Source organism: Phasianus colchicus, chromosome 9, assembly GCF_987193195.1.
Source record: "Phasianus colchicus chromosome 9, bPhaCol1.hap1.1, whole genome shotgun sequence".
NCBI lineage: Eukaryota > Metazoa > Chordata > Aves > Galliformes > Phasianidae > Phasianus > Phasianus colchicus.
Window position 1 is genome coordinate 11,274,479 of NC_143444.1, and position 17,727 is coordinate 11,292,205.

Consider the following 17,727-nt stretch of genomic DNA (forward strand, 5'->3'; position numbering starts at 1 on the left):
TAAAAATATTCTCTCCAGAGAAACAAGCAATAGATAGATCAGTTCAAGGAACTCTGTGGGAAATGAAATACTAAGAGAGCAAAGAAAAAGATCAAAATTAAGGACTGAAAAATAAATTGAAAGCAAGACCTTTGATATGAACAGTGCATCAATCCGATCACCTAGCTGAGCTTAACGAAGCACTGACCACTCAGGGACCCACTTCCCAAAGCCCAGGAGTGGCTCCCCTGGCTACTTTCCATGGCCTCAGCAGTGCAGAGCAAGAGGAGCAAACGCAGCTGGCTACAGCCACAGATATTGTAGAAAAAATCCGAGCACACTATGGATTATCCAATTGTACTCATTAGGAATGTCCCACAAGAGAATATTGACTGAAACAAATGAAGACAAAACAATCTAAAAAGTAACTGACAGATCAAAACAAGTTTTCAAGATGTCTACGCTATCAAAAATCAAAGGTTTGAACAGACCATAAAATCTCATGGCTTAAGGCTTTCAGGCAGTGGGGTGCAGACTTCCAAAAAGGGAAATGAAGACTCCCACATCTTCACAATGTCTTATTCTTAGCCCAATTCTGACAATCTGTGACCACTTCAGCCAGGCTAGGGCCTTATGTCTTCCAGACTAAACAGAAATTACATGAAAACACAAATGTGTTTCTCTCCAAGAATGTGCCCGCAGAGCAGATGCACATACATTCGTATGCAGTGAGGAATTAGACAGCTTGAAGACACTATAATTTCAAGAGTGTCTGACACTAGGCAATATATTTGAGTGAACAAATGTGAACGACTGTGGCTGGCGCGTAAGTGCAGATTCTTCTGCTGAATGCTGGGCAAAACAGATCCTCCCCAGGCTCATCACATCAGAGCACCTCAGTGTTACAAGTGACACAAACCGGAGAAACTACAATGAAAAGAAGTGCTATATCACCTATGTATTTCATGCACACTTTTCTAGCAGCTTCACCAGGCCTGTACTGACTTGTAATAGCTGATGATTTGCTCCATTAATAAATCTGTCATTAGAAAGGGTAGTGTGCAGAACAAAGCAACAGCTACACCATTCCAATTTCAAAGTTAACAGAACAAAGCTAATTAGATAAACATATCTTGAAAACGCATGAAATAAAAAAGCAGGTATGGCAAGTCAACTTGATTTTCAGCAAAGCATTAGTTTTATTACTGCCTGACTCTGAAGCCCTAACACCAGATTTTTGTGAAGTGTACATAAAGTTGCTTATTGTGGTACTACTGGGAGCTGCTATACAGTTTTTCACTTGCTTATGCATGTTATTACAAAAAAAAATGTTGTTAATCTACAGCATCATTTCCTAAAATAATTACTATGTTATGCAAAACATGCATGTTAATTGGAAAATAATTGTCTACTCTCCTGAAAACATACTTGCATACATCCCAACTCGGGAGAGATCAAATCACATAAGACATGCTACAATCCTAACCTTAATTTTCTAATTGCGTTATATTCTTAACACAGCATCAGTAGAACAGACACTTCATCATCTACAGACTAAACTGTCATACACTCTTATATCAGCAACTTAGTTTGCCAAGAAATCACACAAATTCAATATGTGCTTTACCCTTTACAAAAATTGATTTTATTCAAATATAATTACTATTCCTCTGAAAACTCTCTTGAAAGCCAGACCTTTGCTGCATGAACGCAACCACATCATACAATGGCTTGGGTTGGAAAGGATGTCAGGGATGATCAGGTTCCAGTGCCCCTGCCAGAGGCATTGCTGCCAGCCACTGGATCAAGTACTAGACCAGGCTGCCCAGAGCCCCATGCAACCCGGCCCTAAACACCTCCAATGATGGTACCCAAAACCTCACTGAGCAGCCTGTTCCAGCACCTCTCATGATAAACTTCCCCCTGAAATCCCATCGTCATCTCCTCTCCCATAGTTTACAACCTTTCCTCCTTGTCCTATCACTATCTAATCTTATTAAAAGTTGATTTCCCTCCTGCTTCTGATCTCCTTTTAAACACCAAAGGCCATAATGAGGTCTCCCTGTAGCCTTCTCATCTCCAGACTGAACAAACCCAGCTGCTTCACCCTGTCTTCATAGGAGAGGTGCTCCAGCTCTCTGAGCATCTTTGCAGCCCTTCTCTGGACTCCCTCCAAAAGCTCCTTCTTTTTCCTGTGTTGGAGGCCTCAGAATATCTTTTCTTCTGTACACTTCACTAAGTAATCTTAAAAAATACTTAGAGAACTGTATTTAGAAAATCTGCTGCTCAAGAATATGTTGCAGTAAACTTATTTCTCTGCGTTCTATTCTTCTAGAGCTAAAATAAGTTATTTTACTGTCTAACATTTTGTTGTTCTTTAGAAAAAGAAATTGATATCTCCTTTTTTTCATATGATTGTTCCAATTCTCACAGTGGAGCTGTCAGCAGAATTTAAGGCCAATGTAAGTTACATGGGAAAAGAAAATCCTCTCAAGTTAATAGACAGTACTGCTCCCACACAGAGTTCTGAACTTATTCTTAACGAACCCCGATTGCGTGACACTCCACACTGGTGGACTGTCATTACATTTAAAACCTGTCTTCACATAAAAATGCTTGATAGAACCAAAGAGGTTTTTTAATTACAAAGGAAAGTGGGTGAATAGAAGTGTTACAGTACAGATTTAACTCAAAGATGCACTTAGCTTTTCTCACACCCACAAAACCTATCAGCCAAGCAGTTCAATTTCTTAAATTCTAACCCCTATAAAGTTGTATCATTTATCTTTAGGAAATTTTAAAAATGTATAGTTCAACTCATTAAAAACAAAAAAGGTGGATTTCTCACAAAACGTGTTGGATGATTAACGCGCAAAGTACACTGCAGGATCAGGATCTGTACTTAGAGCAGTAAATTTACATGTGTTTTATCTTTGTTTAAACATGCTCATACTCCCTTCAAATGGCCAACATTATCAAAGTGATAATCCTCTCTGTGTTTATTTTACTATCATTCCAGAACAATGCTAAGAAAATGAGTTAGTGGGAGGCATCTCAAAGTGCAAGTTAAACAACAGTCTTTAAGCAGGAAAATATATTATGTTCAAGAGGAAAAAAAGCTTTCTTAAAAGCAATTACTCTGTCAAAAATATCAAAATGAAAATATAAAAAAATTTAGAAAATTATTTCATTTTCTTTTAATTGATCTTCTTGGACCACACACTAGGTCTGGTCTAATGTATACTTTGACTCTACAAGTCCATCAAGCTTTTCTAACCTCGCACACTATATAACTAAGAGGAAGATATTCATTCACTGTTAGACACCAAAGTAAGAAGAAAGGTAAGTATTTTGTGCTTTTATTACACTATTCCAAACTATCTCTGAAAAGAACCATTCAAACCAAACTTGATCAGACAGAGAATCATAAATAGATGACAATCTAATAAAAGTCAGAAATATAGCTACTGTACTAAACTCATCAATTGTGCATTTCCTTCTGTGAACTTCATGTTTCCATTTGAACAACATGAAGAAAAGCAAACTTTTTTTCCCCTTCTATTGTCATGTAGTAAAAGAGAAAAGAAGATATAAATGAGTTTTACAAGTTTTAGAAACAACATGCTTCTTTTTAATGAGTAAAAAAAAATTCTCAGGTCATGTCATAATGACCTAGAGTCTCAAGTATTATCATCATCACAGGGAGCTGTGTACAGCATCTAACATTATTATTTCCTCAAAACATCATCTGTGCTTAGGAGGGCAAATAAAAAATCTTCTAGCAATCAGGATGCACTCGGCAGGGTACAACTTAAATAAGGGGTGTTGATCTACCTTCTGAGAACAGCATTTATGGATGATACTGAAGAATATAAAAAGCTTCTGGCAGTAAGTTCAAGTAATACAAAAACTAAACAAATACATCCAAGCTATATCCCCATCTTGGTGCATTTTATCAAAGCTAGGAGGAAAAAATTGGGACAGAGTTTCTCCAGAAGAAAACTATCATTAAAGATGAAAGGCTTAGCTACTGTTGAAAGCAAAGCATGAAGGGGTGTTTTTAAAAACAAAAAATAATATACAGATGAAGTATAGGAATCATCCTAGACAAACATTGAAAACTTGAGGAAAAATATCAAAGACTTAAAGAAATTTAATGAGAATTTCTTTCAAAACAAAGTTCAGTGGAGTGGGTGGAGTTCAATCGAACATCAATATTTACAGGTTTCAGAAAAGAAAAGTCCTGCAAGTGCATAAGCGCATAAACGTAATTTATTTCTGTGAAGAAAAAATGTTAACAGAAATACAAGAACTAGGCTGGTACGCATCTGACTTGGACTTGAGTTTTGTCTATAATAATTCTTGATATCTAAAATGGCTTTAAACAGTCCATTTATCCACCACAGATTCGTAGCATCTATTCAAAGCGAAGGCCTCCGGAGAGATACTCTTATATTATCTTGTATTAGTTCCCTAAGGGAAGCTCATTGGGTAACATAGGCACTACTGCCAACAGAAGTAAATATTTTCTTAGCCTGAAATCTTAAAAATCAAGTATCTGGAATTGAAAATTACCCCAAATTAGCCTGGGATAATGAGTAATGACCTTCCGAAAGGAAACATCGTCCCTTAAAGGAACAGAAGACACTCAAAAAGTGGCCTTTTCCAGTGTTTTAAGTATAAAAAGGAGATTTAAAGCACATTTGGCTAAGTGTTGAATATGATCCTGAACCTGGATGAGCCTAAAGCACAGACATGGAATCATTCCTTGGACCTAAGGAAAAACACTGATGCTTAAAAACACTAATGCTTAATTCCAGAAAGATCAGTCAGTGTTTTTTAAATGCTGCTATCCGTATCATCTATCTCAAGTTAATGTAAACATTAAATAAATGAAAACCATAAAACTGCTGCATTTAACTTACTGAACATGATAACTCTACCAATGAAACATGAACTGTTATAACAAGCATGATTCTTAGATGCTCTGTTGATAGTAATCAGGACGGTAATTCAAAAACCACGTAAAAGCATACTGAAATATATCTGTTCAAGACATTGTTTGAAGCATTTTCATGAATGAGACCCCACACACTTAGTCACATAAATAGATCTCGTTTTCATGAGTTACTTAGAAATGTAAGAGAGGTAGAATCTCAGAAGTGAAGATAACAGGTTATATCTTACCAGCAGTAGTCCAGGAGATGTGGAGGAAGCACTGGGATGTAAATGTGCTGCCAATACATGGGATACAATAATGCAGCTGATGCATGAACACAAGCAGTTAACTAAAAAAAAAAACACAAAACAACCATACACACAGAATTAGCAACAAAAACTAAGGTGAAGAATAAACAGAAAATACAACATTTTAAAATAACTTCTACATTTGCAAGAAACTTCACCTCCTCAAGCCACATATGATAGCATTTTTAATTACATTAATTGCTTAAATATACATATGAAAAAAACTAATATATGCATAACATTCACAAGAAGTTGGACTGATGAGTCAAATTCCAACTCAGCCCTTCTCAGCTCATCTGAAAAAGATAAGCATGCAGTTGTTGATGCTTGTCATGGTCAACAGTTGCAGGTGCAGTCACACACACACAGCACGAGCGCAGCCCTGCTGCACCAGCTGGGCCAGGCAGGAAAGGCAGCATAAGGACTCGCCCACCTTCCTCTTTGGAAGAAGGAACTGATTGTGCTTGAAGCCACACAAGTGTGCTGCACTCAAGCAGGATTCAATTCTAAACCTCTCACTCTATTTCCAAGCTACCTTTACAAAAATAAAATAAATCTAAAGAGAATGTTCCCTGTGACGGTAATGCAACTGCGTTACAACTTTCAAAACCTCCTGCCTACAGAAACTGGCAAGTCTGGCAGCCAGCACCACCAGAAGATGAAGAACTCCTTGGCCAAGAAAGGAGAAGTTACAGTCAGCTTCCATTCAAAATGGTCATATAGACACGGCTGGTTTCTGTTGGTTTCTGTGTGCTTTTAGTTCATTTTTTGCTTGTTTTCTGGTTAATTTTTAAACAAAGCATCACTATGGAATAGATGAGGAGCTAAGTCCTGTTCACTTCTTGAGCAAACAAAATAATCCACAGTACATTAAGAACTTGGATTTCATCTCTTATATACTGCAATACTATTAGGGAATCAGTTCATTTTATTTATGTTAGTAGGTATCCATAGGGTCCACAGAATGAGAAAATATCAAGATCATGTTCAAAATGAGGCAGCCAATAACCACCACATACAATACTAAAAACCTGATAAAAAATTATATATATATATATATATATATATATACATACATATACACACATTCATATGCATATTCATATGTATAAATAAAGCCTTACTTGAGATCAACTAGGCTAAGAACTGTGCTTGAAACAAAAATTAAGAAACTCAGCCATAAGATTTAACACAATCTCTTACAGGTTTGGCAGGTCGCACCCAGAGAGCAATTTCTGCTATTGATGCTATATTGTCTTTCTGCTTTCCTGCTTTACTTACCAGCATCACTTAATGAAGGCTGAGCACGGAAGCACACACAAAGGGAATGCCCCGCACAGAAGACTCCAAGCTTATGGAAGAAGACAAGACTGTCCTAATGTTTTACATCACAACAAAATTACTGTCTGAGGTTAACTTGATTATCGCTGCCCTTTATTAGACGTGTACTTTTACAGTAACAAAATGAAGAGCTAAAAATAAAATGCAAATCCTGTCTACGTAGCAAGTGCTAAAATATTATGAATTTTACAGGAAAAAACGTCCCTGTTGGTGAAACACAGCAGCAGTTAAAGCTTTCACACCCAGGCTGACTTAGACACTTACTCATGTAAATAAAAATTATGCTGTAATTTTGTATATATATTTTTACACAAAAAGGAGAAAAAAATCATTACAAGAACACCGCGGCAGAAATCGGGGACAATTACAATTTGTGCAGCATAGTTTGCTCGGCACTCAGATTAATATAACACGATTAAATATGGAAAAGAAGAGGGTCTGAAAGCTCCTAAGGGATATCATTAGGGCAAATTGCCAAAGAATGAAACATGAGCCAGTCAGGAGAGCTGGAAGCTGCAGCAGTACCAAGGGACCTGAGCGCTCGACAGTTGGAGCTTCAGCGCGGTGTGAGCTGTGGGTTAAGGCGACGGGAGGCTGCTCGCTGACACGCGGGATGTCACCATTGACCGGCGCACGGCTCGCGCCTGACAGCTCTGCTGCAGGAAGCCAAGGATATCATCATCCCCTACTTAAACTGGTCAGTTCGTATTAACATTTCGCTTCCTAGCTTCGCAGCAAACAGCTGCGATTACTCTCAGTTCAGACTTGCAAAAAAGGCTGTTTTAATAATTAGAGCTTGGCGACTAAGAATTAATTGATTCGAGGGATGAAATTAATAAATACTTACCCCTCTTCTACATGGTGGGATTTATGAGCTTTGTTTTCATATTCTTTCCCTCCTACGTTTAACTTTTACTACTAATAGTGCAAATCAAGCTCAATATCGTGGGTTTTGGTCCTTTAATAATTCCATATTCACTCTGAGTAATCACAATGCCAGCGTAATACTATTTATAGAATATAAATTTCAAATCACAACTACCTATACAAAAATCAGCATATAATTCAATCAGACTGAAATGAAGCTGAGCATACAGTTACATGGGTGATCCCCTGATGTATACATCTACCTCCTCCTCTTAATAAGCGTTGTTAAATTATGAATTAACATGATGATACAATTTGAATAAAGAAATATTTTTCTGTCTTAAGTATGCCTGTGCTGTATTTTAGCTCTTGCTTTAGCAGAGGAAGGGGACAATTCCACTTAAAACAACAGAAGTTTTATTAACTTTTGTTTCAGAATCTGTATTTTGGTGTAGCACTCAGACTGACATTTAACATATTTAACAAAAAAAAATAGCATTTCTAGCAGGAATGGTAAAGATTACTTATGCATCAACATTTTGCTCTATTGGCCCTCACCCTTATTTTCTATAATTTTGAATCTAATGTCTTATTTCCACATATCTATTTATGCTACTGCAGTAGATTTCAAAATATTTTAACATGTCCAGAATATGTTTCAGTTTCCTGCTGTACGCAGCCTCCAACACAAGCAGCTAAGGGATTCTGCTACTCTTCAAACCGTATGACATTTTAAATACTGTGCCAACCCTGTCTTTAAGCAAATACTGATATGATAATTATGAATTTCGTATCAAAACACATTTTTTGGCAAATTTTCTTTTTAAGTGTTTCAACAGCGAAAGGCACTAGCTATTTAAGTAACATATCTTTTTAACCGTCAGTGTTGCAAATATGAAGAGAAGGAGATGCAGAATACTGCAAATCTCAGAATAATGTTTCAAGTCCAAAGTAACCAGTTCCAGTGACCACACAGGGAGAAGGCTTCCAACTTCTTCTATCTGTGCTTGGTGGTCTAGGTCTACAGAGATGACGACTGGATTTGGGATTTGAAAAGAGCCAAGCAGGAGCAAGCACCTGCAGGGAGCTGATGTAGGAGAGGGGAAGGTGGAAAGCTCCAAGCGGAGGAACCAGCCTCTGTTACTTGACTGAGGGCAGAGAAGCGCATTGGTGAGATCTTTTGCAGAAAACAGTCCTTTGCACTGTTCATGGAAAAAGGTACTTGCACGGAGCCTGTTCGGTCACGATCCACTTTTAAACAAATTATTCAGAGAAACAGCATAGATTTGAAAAATCCCCTTTTCAGGACAGGCAGTTATTACCCTAAATCATGAGATTCTCTTCAAAGCTTTGTAAAATCTTTCCTACTTAGCCTGTGACTAGTGGAGATTACATCAGCAGGGAACTCAGATTGCTTTCACAGTCAAACTTGCATAAGATTTGCTGTATTTTTATACACACATATACACACAAATCAGTGCTCAAGTCTATAATATATTAAACATGCTTAAATTTTTGAGAGCAGAATGTTTCTGCAGGGCTTACATATTGCAAATTTGATAGTTTATCACATGGTTTGAAGCAGTGCATGACATTGAAATAGACACCTAGAGTACACTGCATTGGAGAATACTACCAGCATTGTAATGTGCTCATTACAAAATGGGCTGGCAATTTTTAAATAAAGCTTTCATCTTTGAACCCCATGTGTCAATACTGAACAGAACTTTCAGTATGTCTTCAGCATTTGTTACTTCTTTAGAGTGTTTTTCTTTATTGCAAACAATTTCTTCCAGATTAAAACTTGTATTTAATCTAATATTAAAAATGGGTTGAAACAAAGGGGTTTTAAATCACATAAACAATTTGAGTCTATTAAAATTTAATTTTGAATTGCCAGTGTTTTGAGAGGACAAGAATAAAATTTTGTCCCATTCTATCAGTTTATTTATTAACACTAGAGTACAATTGAAAATTTCAGCTTCAGGTCTCTGCCAGTAACTGTGGTCAGCATCACCATCTCAGCTTTCACCACATGGCAAGGAAAGCAAGCATTGTTTTTTGCTAAAATTCTGTAGTGATTCCAGCACAATCATTTTCCCTTTCTCCTCATTAAAAAAAATGCCAGAACTAAGTTTGAGCAGATAATAGGGTCTCTCCAAACAGTGGAAGAAACATTACAAAGTTTTTAAACAATATTCATTATTGGGTGACAGTAAATTGATTAATACCAACTTCCAGCAAGGCTGAGATGATGCACAAATCCTCAAGAGACCAAGGAGTTCCCTTCCTCCTCACAGTGCTGAGCTGCCACTCAGGAAAGACTGTTCAAAATTTACACAGTGCTGAACAGGAACAGTCTGAACAGCTTTAATGCAAGCCTTGATCAAAGCAGGTTTACCCGCTCCTTGGCACCTTCCCTCCCAAGTATCTATAATAATTCTAGTGTGTGTATCTGCTACTCCAATATTCAATTTATCAATGAACTGTTGATTTTAAAATGAGTACTTTTTTTTTTGTTAAAAATCAGAGCAATATATCTAGAACAAAGATTTTCCACAGGTTCATATATTGTTTATTTCATATCCATTACTTATACAATTTCAATGAATAATATGAAAACAATTATCCTGCATCCTGCATAAAAGTATCATTTCTCATCTACCTCTTACTTTCTATAAAAATAAATTTATTTAAAGCAGTTTCAATAACCCAAGGTAGAAAGAGATGCAGAGCACAGGTGACAAGACTTGCACACATTGCAGTGCAAAAGCTAGAAGTATGGAATTTGATTAGCAGAATCTTGTCTGAAAGCCAAAAATGGCAACAGAAGTTAGACAAAGTAAAATTAACCCGTGACACTATACAACCTTTCAAAATCTACAGTAAGTAACTAAAGAATTACTGTGATAAAACCATTTCCTGAAAAGCTTCAAACACTGTCAATCTCTGTCAACACCATGTCCAGAAATGCCTACTGGAGTGCTCTCTCCCTCCTCCCTCGCAGTGCCACTGGGCTAAAGAAATGTTTCCCTCCCACTGCCTTGACCACACATATGTTGAAAGATGCCAAAGATTCTGTTAACTCATCTACTTAGCAATACCTACAGTAGTAAGATGTAGAGGGTCACCATTCCTAACTCAGTAGCTGTAATCAACATGGACCAGCTCTTACTGCACTTACCCCAGCACTCTCACTCATTAGAATTCCTGTGAAAGCAATAGCCTCTTCCTGAAGAAGCTTTCATCAGGTGAAAGGAAGCATCTCTTCTTTATCAAAATTCCTAAGATCATCAGCTTTGTCACAGGAGACCTCCATATCTAAGTCTCATTTGGTCAAGAATGAAATCAGGCCCCAAACCCGATACAGATACTTAATGCTTGCTAAGACCAGTCTTCTCATCCACTACTTGAGTGGGCAGGAGAAGACTGCTGGGGATTAAAAATGGGAAGGGAGCCCTTGCTTTGGCCATTTTATGGTCGAGAACATATAACCCTCCCCAGCTCAAAACAATATATATAGTCAGACTAAATCATACATTTAGTCTACTCTGCTGGCACTGGAAAGACGACAGAAGCCACAGACTTAAAAAAAAAAAAAAAAATTAAGCCACAAAAGAGACTCTACTATCCAAGCCATGATAACCAAAGCCACTTCTCGTGCATTTCTTTAATTTAGCTCCTGGCTAACAGTTTCCCATCTGCCATCCCCATAACCTCAAAGAAGAAAAAAGGGAGGGCCTTAAGTGAGCCATAATGTATTTTCCTCCTGAGGCCCCCAGCACTTCTTCCTCACATAAAGAAAAGAAAAAGGAAACATTTCCAGTCCACAGATGAGAATTTTAACTTCATCCACTGTAAAAATGAAATACAGAGAAGAAAGTAATATTAAAAGCTAGTCTCTGGTGTTTTATTTTAGTGTTATTCACTTCTTTTTATCCTTATTCTAGAGAAGGGAAAGGGAAGAGAAGAGTGTTGCTCATGAATTTGACAGCACATCATATACAATCAATTTCATTCTTTTCTTGCAATTCTTGATTCACAAAGCAGCATTATGGCATCATTCCTGTGCATTAGTTTGTAAAGGAAAAGACTGAAGACACAGTTTGTTCCTTGCCTATGGCTTCAAGAATGACACGTTTCTCAGTAACAGAAGCTGAGCAGAAAATAAAATTGAAGTGGTAGTAGACAGGTGAGGACTGGGTGAGGAATATCATAAGCCTACTATGCTTACACTGAGGACCCACATGCACTTTTATGGATAATCTGAGGTATAGATATGCACAAGTAGGTGTGGTTTGCATAGAAAAAGTCATAACTATTCAGTTACTCAATTTCACCATTCTAAAGTTTTGGGTTTTTTTTTTGTTTGTTTCTTTTGTTTTGTTTTATGTAGAAAAAGAAATGTTTGAAAGTTAGTCCTAAGAGCTTTGATACCTACCACATTACAGATTAGGTTAACTGACGCACCTCCTGCTGATGCTCATTTTCTCTATAACTATTTATGCTTTTTTTCACCATGTTAATTTCTGTTTCCTCTTTTTTTTTTTTTTTAAACATCTATGTATATTCTTAACTTGTTCTCATTTTAATATTTATTTCCTAGCTGCTTTACCTCTTCTCTCTCAGAAAACACAGACAGAAAAACATGCACCTATACATCTTTATGTCCCTTTTCTGACCATCTCATAACTCCCCCTCTCTTCCCTCATCTATTTTATGACTCTGTCTATATAGGAAGAGCTATCCTCTCATAAAATAAGGGAGTTCTGCTAATGTTCTTTGCTTCTGAAAGGAAAGTTTCGAGGAAAATAGTTTTTATTAACATTGCTTCCCCCAGAGTAACTCCATGGTATGTTCTTCTGCCATACACTAATTAAGAAGCAGCAGGGAACAGCTTCCTTGTGAATAACTGACAGACAACTTATTTACTGCAAGACTAGAGATAACCACTGACTATGTTATAATTCATCCCACCAATGGTGAATTTCAGAAAAAAAGCAGTAAGGCAGTATGTGAAAAAGAAATCTTGTCATAATGGCATACCAGCACAGAGTGCTAGCAGTACATTCACATACTCTTCTGTAACTCATCTTCATGTTTCCTCTTCTCACATGAGACAGTGCTGGTCATCCATAGCAGCATATGGACCCCTTCAATTCCCATTTTCATGCAGCCCAACCCACAGCTGTACACAAGATTTTGTTTGGAAGAATTTAAAGTAATTTTGGCAATAACAGAATTGCCAAAGTTCACATGAAGTGAAAGAAAAAGAAACTCTTGCCTATATCTGAATCTTGGATTTCTTTTTTTCTGAAAGCGATAAGTGAAAATTTTATTTTGAAATGAATGTATAGATCAGTCTGTATGACAAAATGCTTTCCTTCCACAGAATTTGTGTTTAAATGACAACCAGTGATACAGTGCTGCATGTTTTACACAAGGTTACAAGTAATAGCAATCTGCAGATTTTCTGAACTTCCAAACAAAGAGAGTTTTCCAGTTCCTAATGTAGATCCTAGCCACATTTTGATGCCATGTTAACATCTCCCTTCCCTGCTCACATAACTCCACTGCCAGCAGCACACACTGGGCACACATCCTGATAGGATCCCAGCTGCACTCACAGCACCCACCTCTGGCCAACTTACCTCACCTCTAGTCAGTTCATCTTAGACTGCTTATACCTGAACTCTTAATTATTAAATGCCATCACTCTTCTTCTGTGCACAGACTGAGTGATCTAATTGACCTAACGTTTCAAAATGAATTCTAACAATACTTCTGGGAGCTCAGTAAGTATCAGCAGAATATCTGTGCTGCTTTGCAAGTTAATGATAAATTCCTACCCATTTCTATTTTCTAAGAACTAAATTTAGTCCTTAACACATTTCTGCCCACAATGTACTACTCACAAAAATTTGAGATAAGAATTTCACCTCAAGTCTATTTTTTTAATTACTCAGACAGCATTATTTGAAATCAATCTATGAAACAACATACATTTTTAGATAAAATTGCAACTAAACAGTAGTGCAGAATGAAAAAAAAACAAATTGTAGCTATGGGTGGTTGAATTAGAGCTGGGAGTATCACATCAGCATAAGGAAACATGATGCTGTCACTAAGCTGTATGATGTTTCCTAATACAATGCCATTGTTTTCCCAACCTGGAAGGCTTGTACAGAGCCAATTCTTTCACTGTTTTGGATCTTTACTTTGCAGCAGAGAAACATCTCCACAAATAGCCAGCTTTGTACCCCAATTAAAAAAAAAAAAAAAAAAAAGAAGAACTGTACCTCTATAGGCTCCCCACTAACGTGCACTGCATTCCTAAAATCACACCTCAGCTATCTGGCCCAGTCACAAAGCACTGCTTGGCTCATTTTCTAAGTATACCCAGCAATCAGCAACACGTACACCACATAGAAATTTAAATGAAGTGCGAGAAATAGACAAGCACTGCAGTTGTTTTTTGAATCAGTTGATAGTATTACTGTTTTGGGACAAATGGATTTTGGAATCAAGTCCACAGTCTTAGATTTTGGGTTAGATATAAAAGGTGTGAAGTGATTCACAAAAATGATGTGTTAAAGTGAGAACTGCTTGGCCCCCCACTCAGCTGTTCACCTGCATCACATTCTCCAAGGAGCATTCTCAACTTCCCAGTGCCTGAGTACCCACAGAGAGCACAACTGTACCCAAAAAGGCAACGGAGGCAAAGAACACACAGCTACTGCTCAGACCAGCTAGCAAAACCAAGTGGAACTGCACAAAGCTCTTTTTACATACAGTAAAAATACTACCACAAGCATGCATTACATGTAGGTGATTTTCAGTGCTATTTCAACACATAAAAAAAAAATCTGTCTTTTATTGACATATACATTCCTTCTTACAGGGAGCACCAGTGAAGCCAGCACAAAGCAGAACACTGCAGCCACAGTGCTCTGACACATCAGACTCGTATTACCTAAAACAAATATTGGTCAAAATGGAGATAACGTTCAGACATTTGCTTTAAAGTGTAGCATCCTTTCCACCTGCCACTGTAGGCCGCAGAAGATACACTCTAGTTAACATATTACTGACAGGATGATGAGAAAGCTCCTGTCAGACACTGGCCAGCCGGGTGTTTGAGACAAAACGCACAGCCCCAGCTGACTAGTTAGAGAAAGGCTGGTGAGGTACAATTACAGAGGCATATGACAAGCTTTCATGCTTGAGTGACTTGAGAACCGATGACATGGCTTTAAACAGCAATCCTTCCTACCTCCGGTCACAAAACAGCAATAAGTCAACTGATGCACTGTTGTAAAATCATGATTTATTCCTTTGCTTTGAATACATGAGAGTATGGTATGATGTTCTGGTAGACTACCACAGCAGGTGCACTTGGGGCCTCAACATCTAGGGCCTGCCTCCAGCATGCATAAAATCAATGTTGTAGTTCAGCCTTTCTGGAAAAGCCTTCCCCAGCACTTTAATAATTTATAGTGAGATTAAATTAAAAACTTATTTGTACTGAAGCTCTCACAGCTCCATGCACCTAACAAGAATACATGCAGATGCTGTGATGAGTGAGGAAACTGTGCTGTGCAAGAATATACAGTATGACATTTAGGAAAGATCTTCCTTTTACAGGTAAAAATGAAACAGCCAGCTCCGCTAATAAATCAATTCCTTTGTTTCATTCATTCTTTCCTATGTTTCAAAGCAGATAATTTGTTTCTTTTTCTGAGTTTACCATTCAATAGCCAGAAATAGCAGTTTTTGCTGCAAATGTATCTTACAGAGCATAATCCTCAGGCTAGCTGAATCTGTCTCACTCTAACGCTGAGCCTAAAGCAAGCTGTGAGGTTGGTGATAATCACATTATTAAAGTGGCTGGAAAGTCAAGCTAATAAAAGAATCAACAGTTAGGTCAAATAACGACCCAGAAACTACGACAGAAAGGAGCAGTGGGAAGTTTCCACTTCTGTCTTTGTAGTAATTAGTGTGGCAAGTAGACAAATATCTCCATCAAAGGAGTATTTAAAGGGATATAAACAGTTTAAAGACAGATGCAAAAGATACATGGCAATTATAAATATGAGATGCTTACAAAAGAACAAATGCTTGGCTGAAATAAAATAAGCTGACAATTGAATCAAAGCCCCTTCAGATAAATTGGTAATTATCTCCTTTTTAAAAAACTTAAAATACTATTTGACAGCTAAATGCAAGAAACTTTTCTGTATTTCTCTTTTCCACTGAAATATACCTTTTTAAACAAGCATCCTCGCATCCTTCTTTTTCCCTTTTGTCTTTTTCCAGGACTGATCCTTTACTTGAAGTAACGAAAGCATGAAATTCATAGGGCAGCAATGCTAAACTTACAGTCTTCTACCCTTCTCCCTACACTTCCCTCCTCCCATCAACAAGGATGAGGAAAAACTAAGCACGGACTTGAATTATGCCTTTTTCTTTATCAGTCCCTGTTCTGAGATAGCAAACCAAAGCAGAACTGATAACTGGGAGGTGACATCACAACCTGATCCCCATGAACTGACATAAACACTTGGTATTCAGTTAACCTCAGAGATAAGGCGCAACTCACTTCACAGAAAGTTGCACTAAGAGAAGATCATTCTTTCTAAAAGAGTGCTATACATGTCAAGCTGTATTTTAGGAATATTGAAGTGCAACTCTCACAGCACAACATAATCTGCTGTGTTTTGTACACACAATAGCAAAACAGCATAAAGCATACTTGCCACTTTCTTACATTTTAAAGAAAAAATGTGTAAAAAACATTAAATGATTCTTGGCTCTTCAACTGAATTCTTCCAAGAGATCCTGAGAAGTGCTTTATTTGATTTTTGATTTTTAAATTCTACTGTTCTGTAAGGAAGCAAGCCTAGCATCACTCCTGTTCTGTCTCTGAAAGAGTTAAGCAGGTTCTCACTGAAATTCCTGATAAAACAAGTGAGTAGTGCTGGCTTATCATATCTCACTTCTGTAAGAAAAAAATTGCCTAGTCCTGCATTGGAAATGCTACATAATGTAGCAGTAATTTCATTTAAATTCAACTTACATAATGTTAGAAGACTGGAAAAAAATAACCAGAATGAACTAGTTTGGAATCTGAAAGTGGAAATAAGGTGGTGTACATGAACACAGTGTAATCCTGATGCTCTCTCTCCTGTTGTCACATCACAAGAACAGAGGCCAGCTGAGATGTTGAGCCTAACAACAACATGCCTTAAAAGGATCCAAGTGTAGACTGAGAGTACAATTGCAAATCCTGTGAGGCACATTGACACATGCCCACCTGCAGGACCCTCTTCCACAGGCACAGAGCTGCCATCATGATTCCTATTTTCTCACTGCTGGAGCAGTAAAAGGGGTTTGGCTGGAGCATCATTACAGTTGAGGTGGGTTTTTTTTGGACATATTTTTTCTTTCATTTTTTCATACCAAGATGTGTCCCAAACTGGCAAAAAAAATAAAACAAATCAATTCCATGTTTCCTTTTGCTGCATTGTCTGAACTTGTACCAAGTCAGGTTCTCTGAATAGGCTTTCCCTTGAAATTCTTGAAGCCCGCTAGGTATTATTAATTACCACAATGCCCAAGTCTTCCCACAGCCAGTTCCACAGGAAATAATAGAAAAAAATATGGAAATTTCATAAGATAGAGTAAAATCTTTGGTGCCTAAAAGATATATCACAGTACGATAATTTAAAGACTGAATATATTCATTCACTACTTATTTTACAGGTTTTACAGTTGTTCATTTGGCTTCCGATTATATGACCTCAGGTTTCTTTCATTCCCTAATTAATACAGGCATAATTATTTCCACGTTCTGCAAATCATCATTAATGTATATATTAAAATACATACTACAGTATATGCTATATATATTAGTTTACAGATTATGTATTCTGTATATAGCACATGTATTATATATTTATATATACACACAATTTTAAGAATCAATTAAGTGAATATAATGTATATAATAGATATAAATTTCTTTATTCATGTATGTGTTATTCAATTGCTAATATCTAGAATTCCAAAAACTGTCAACCTTTTATGATGGTTCTTAATCCTCTGTCGAGTTTACTTTGAACTCAAAAGAAGTTAAAGGCTTTTAATCCACTATTTATAGTCTAAAATTTCTCACTCCTTATACACACACACAGGAAATCAGCATCTGCATGTCTTAGAAAATACAAATTTTTAATACTATACCCAAACTTGTGCCTATGTGTTGAAAATAATTGTTCAATTATTGGGTAGTAG

General features: G+C 37.1%; 1 protein-coding gene across 2 annotated transcripts in view; it reads right to left on the bottom strand.

Annotated features, from left to right (window-relative positions):
• Window positions 1–17,727, bottom strand: part of DENND1B (DENN domain containing 1B) — a 147,436-nt gene that overhangs the window by 54,806 nt on the left and 74,903 nt on the right. For both annotated transcript variants that reach the window (XM_031595804.2, XM_031595803.2), the window contains one exon: window positions 5,167–5,267. In XM_031595804.2, coding sequence (XP_031451664.1) covers window positions 5,167–5,267 — 101 coding nt within the window. The remainder of the gene's footprint in view (window positions 1–5,166; window positions 5,268–17,727) is intronic.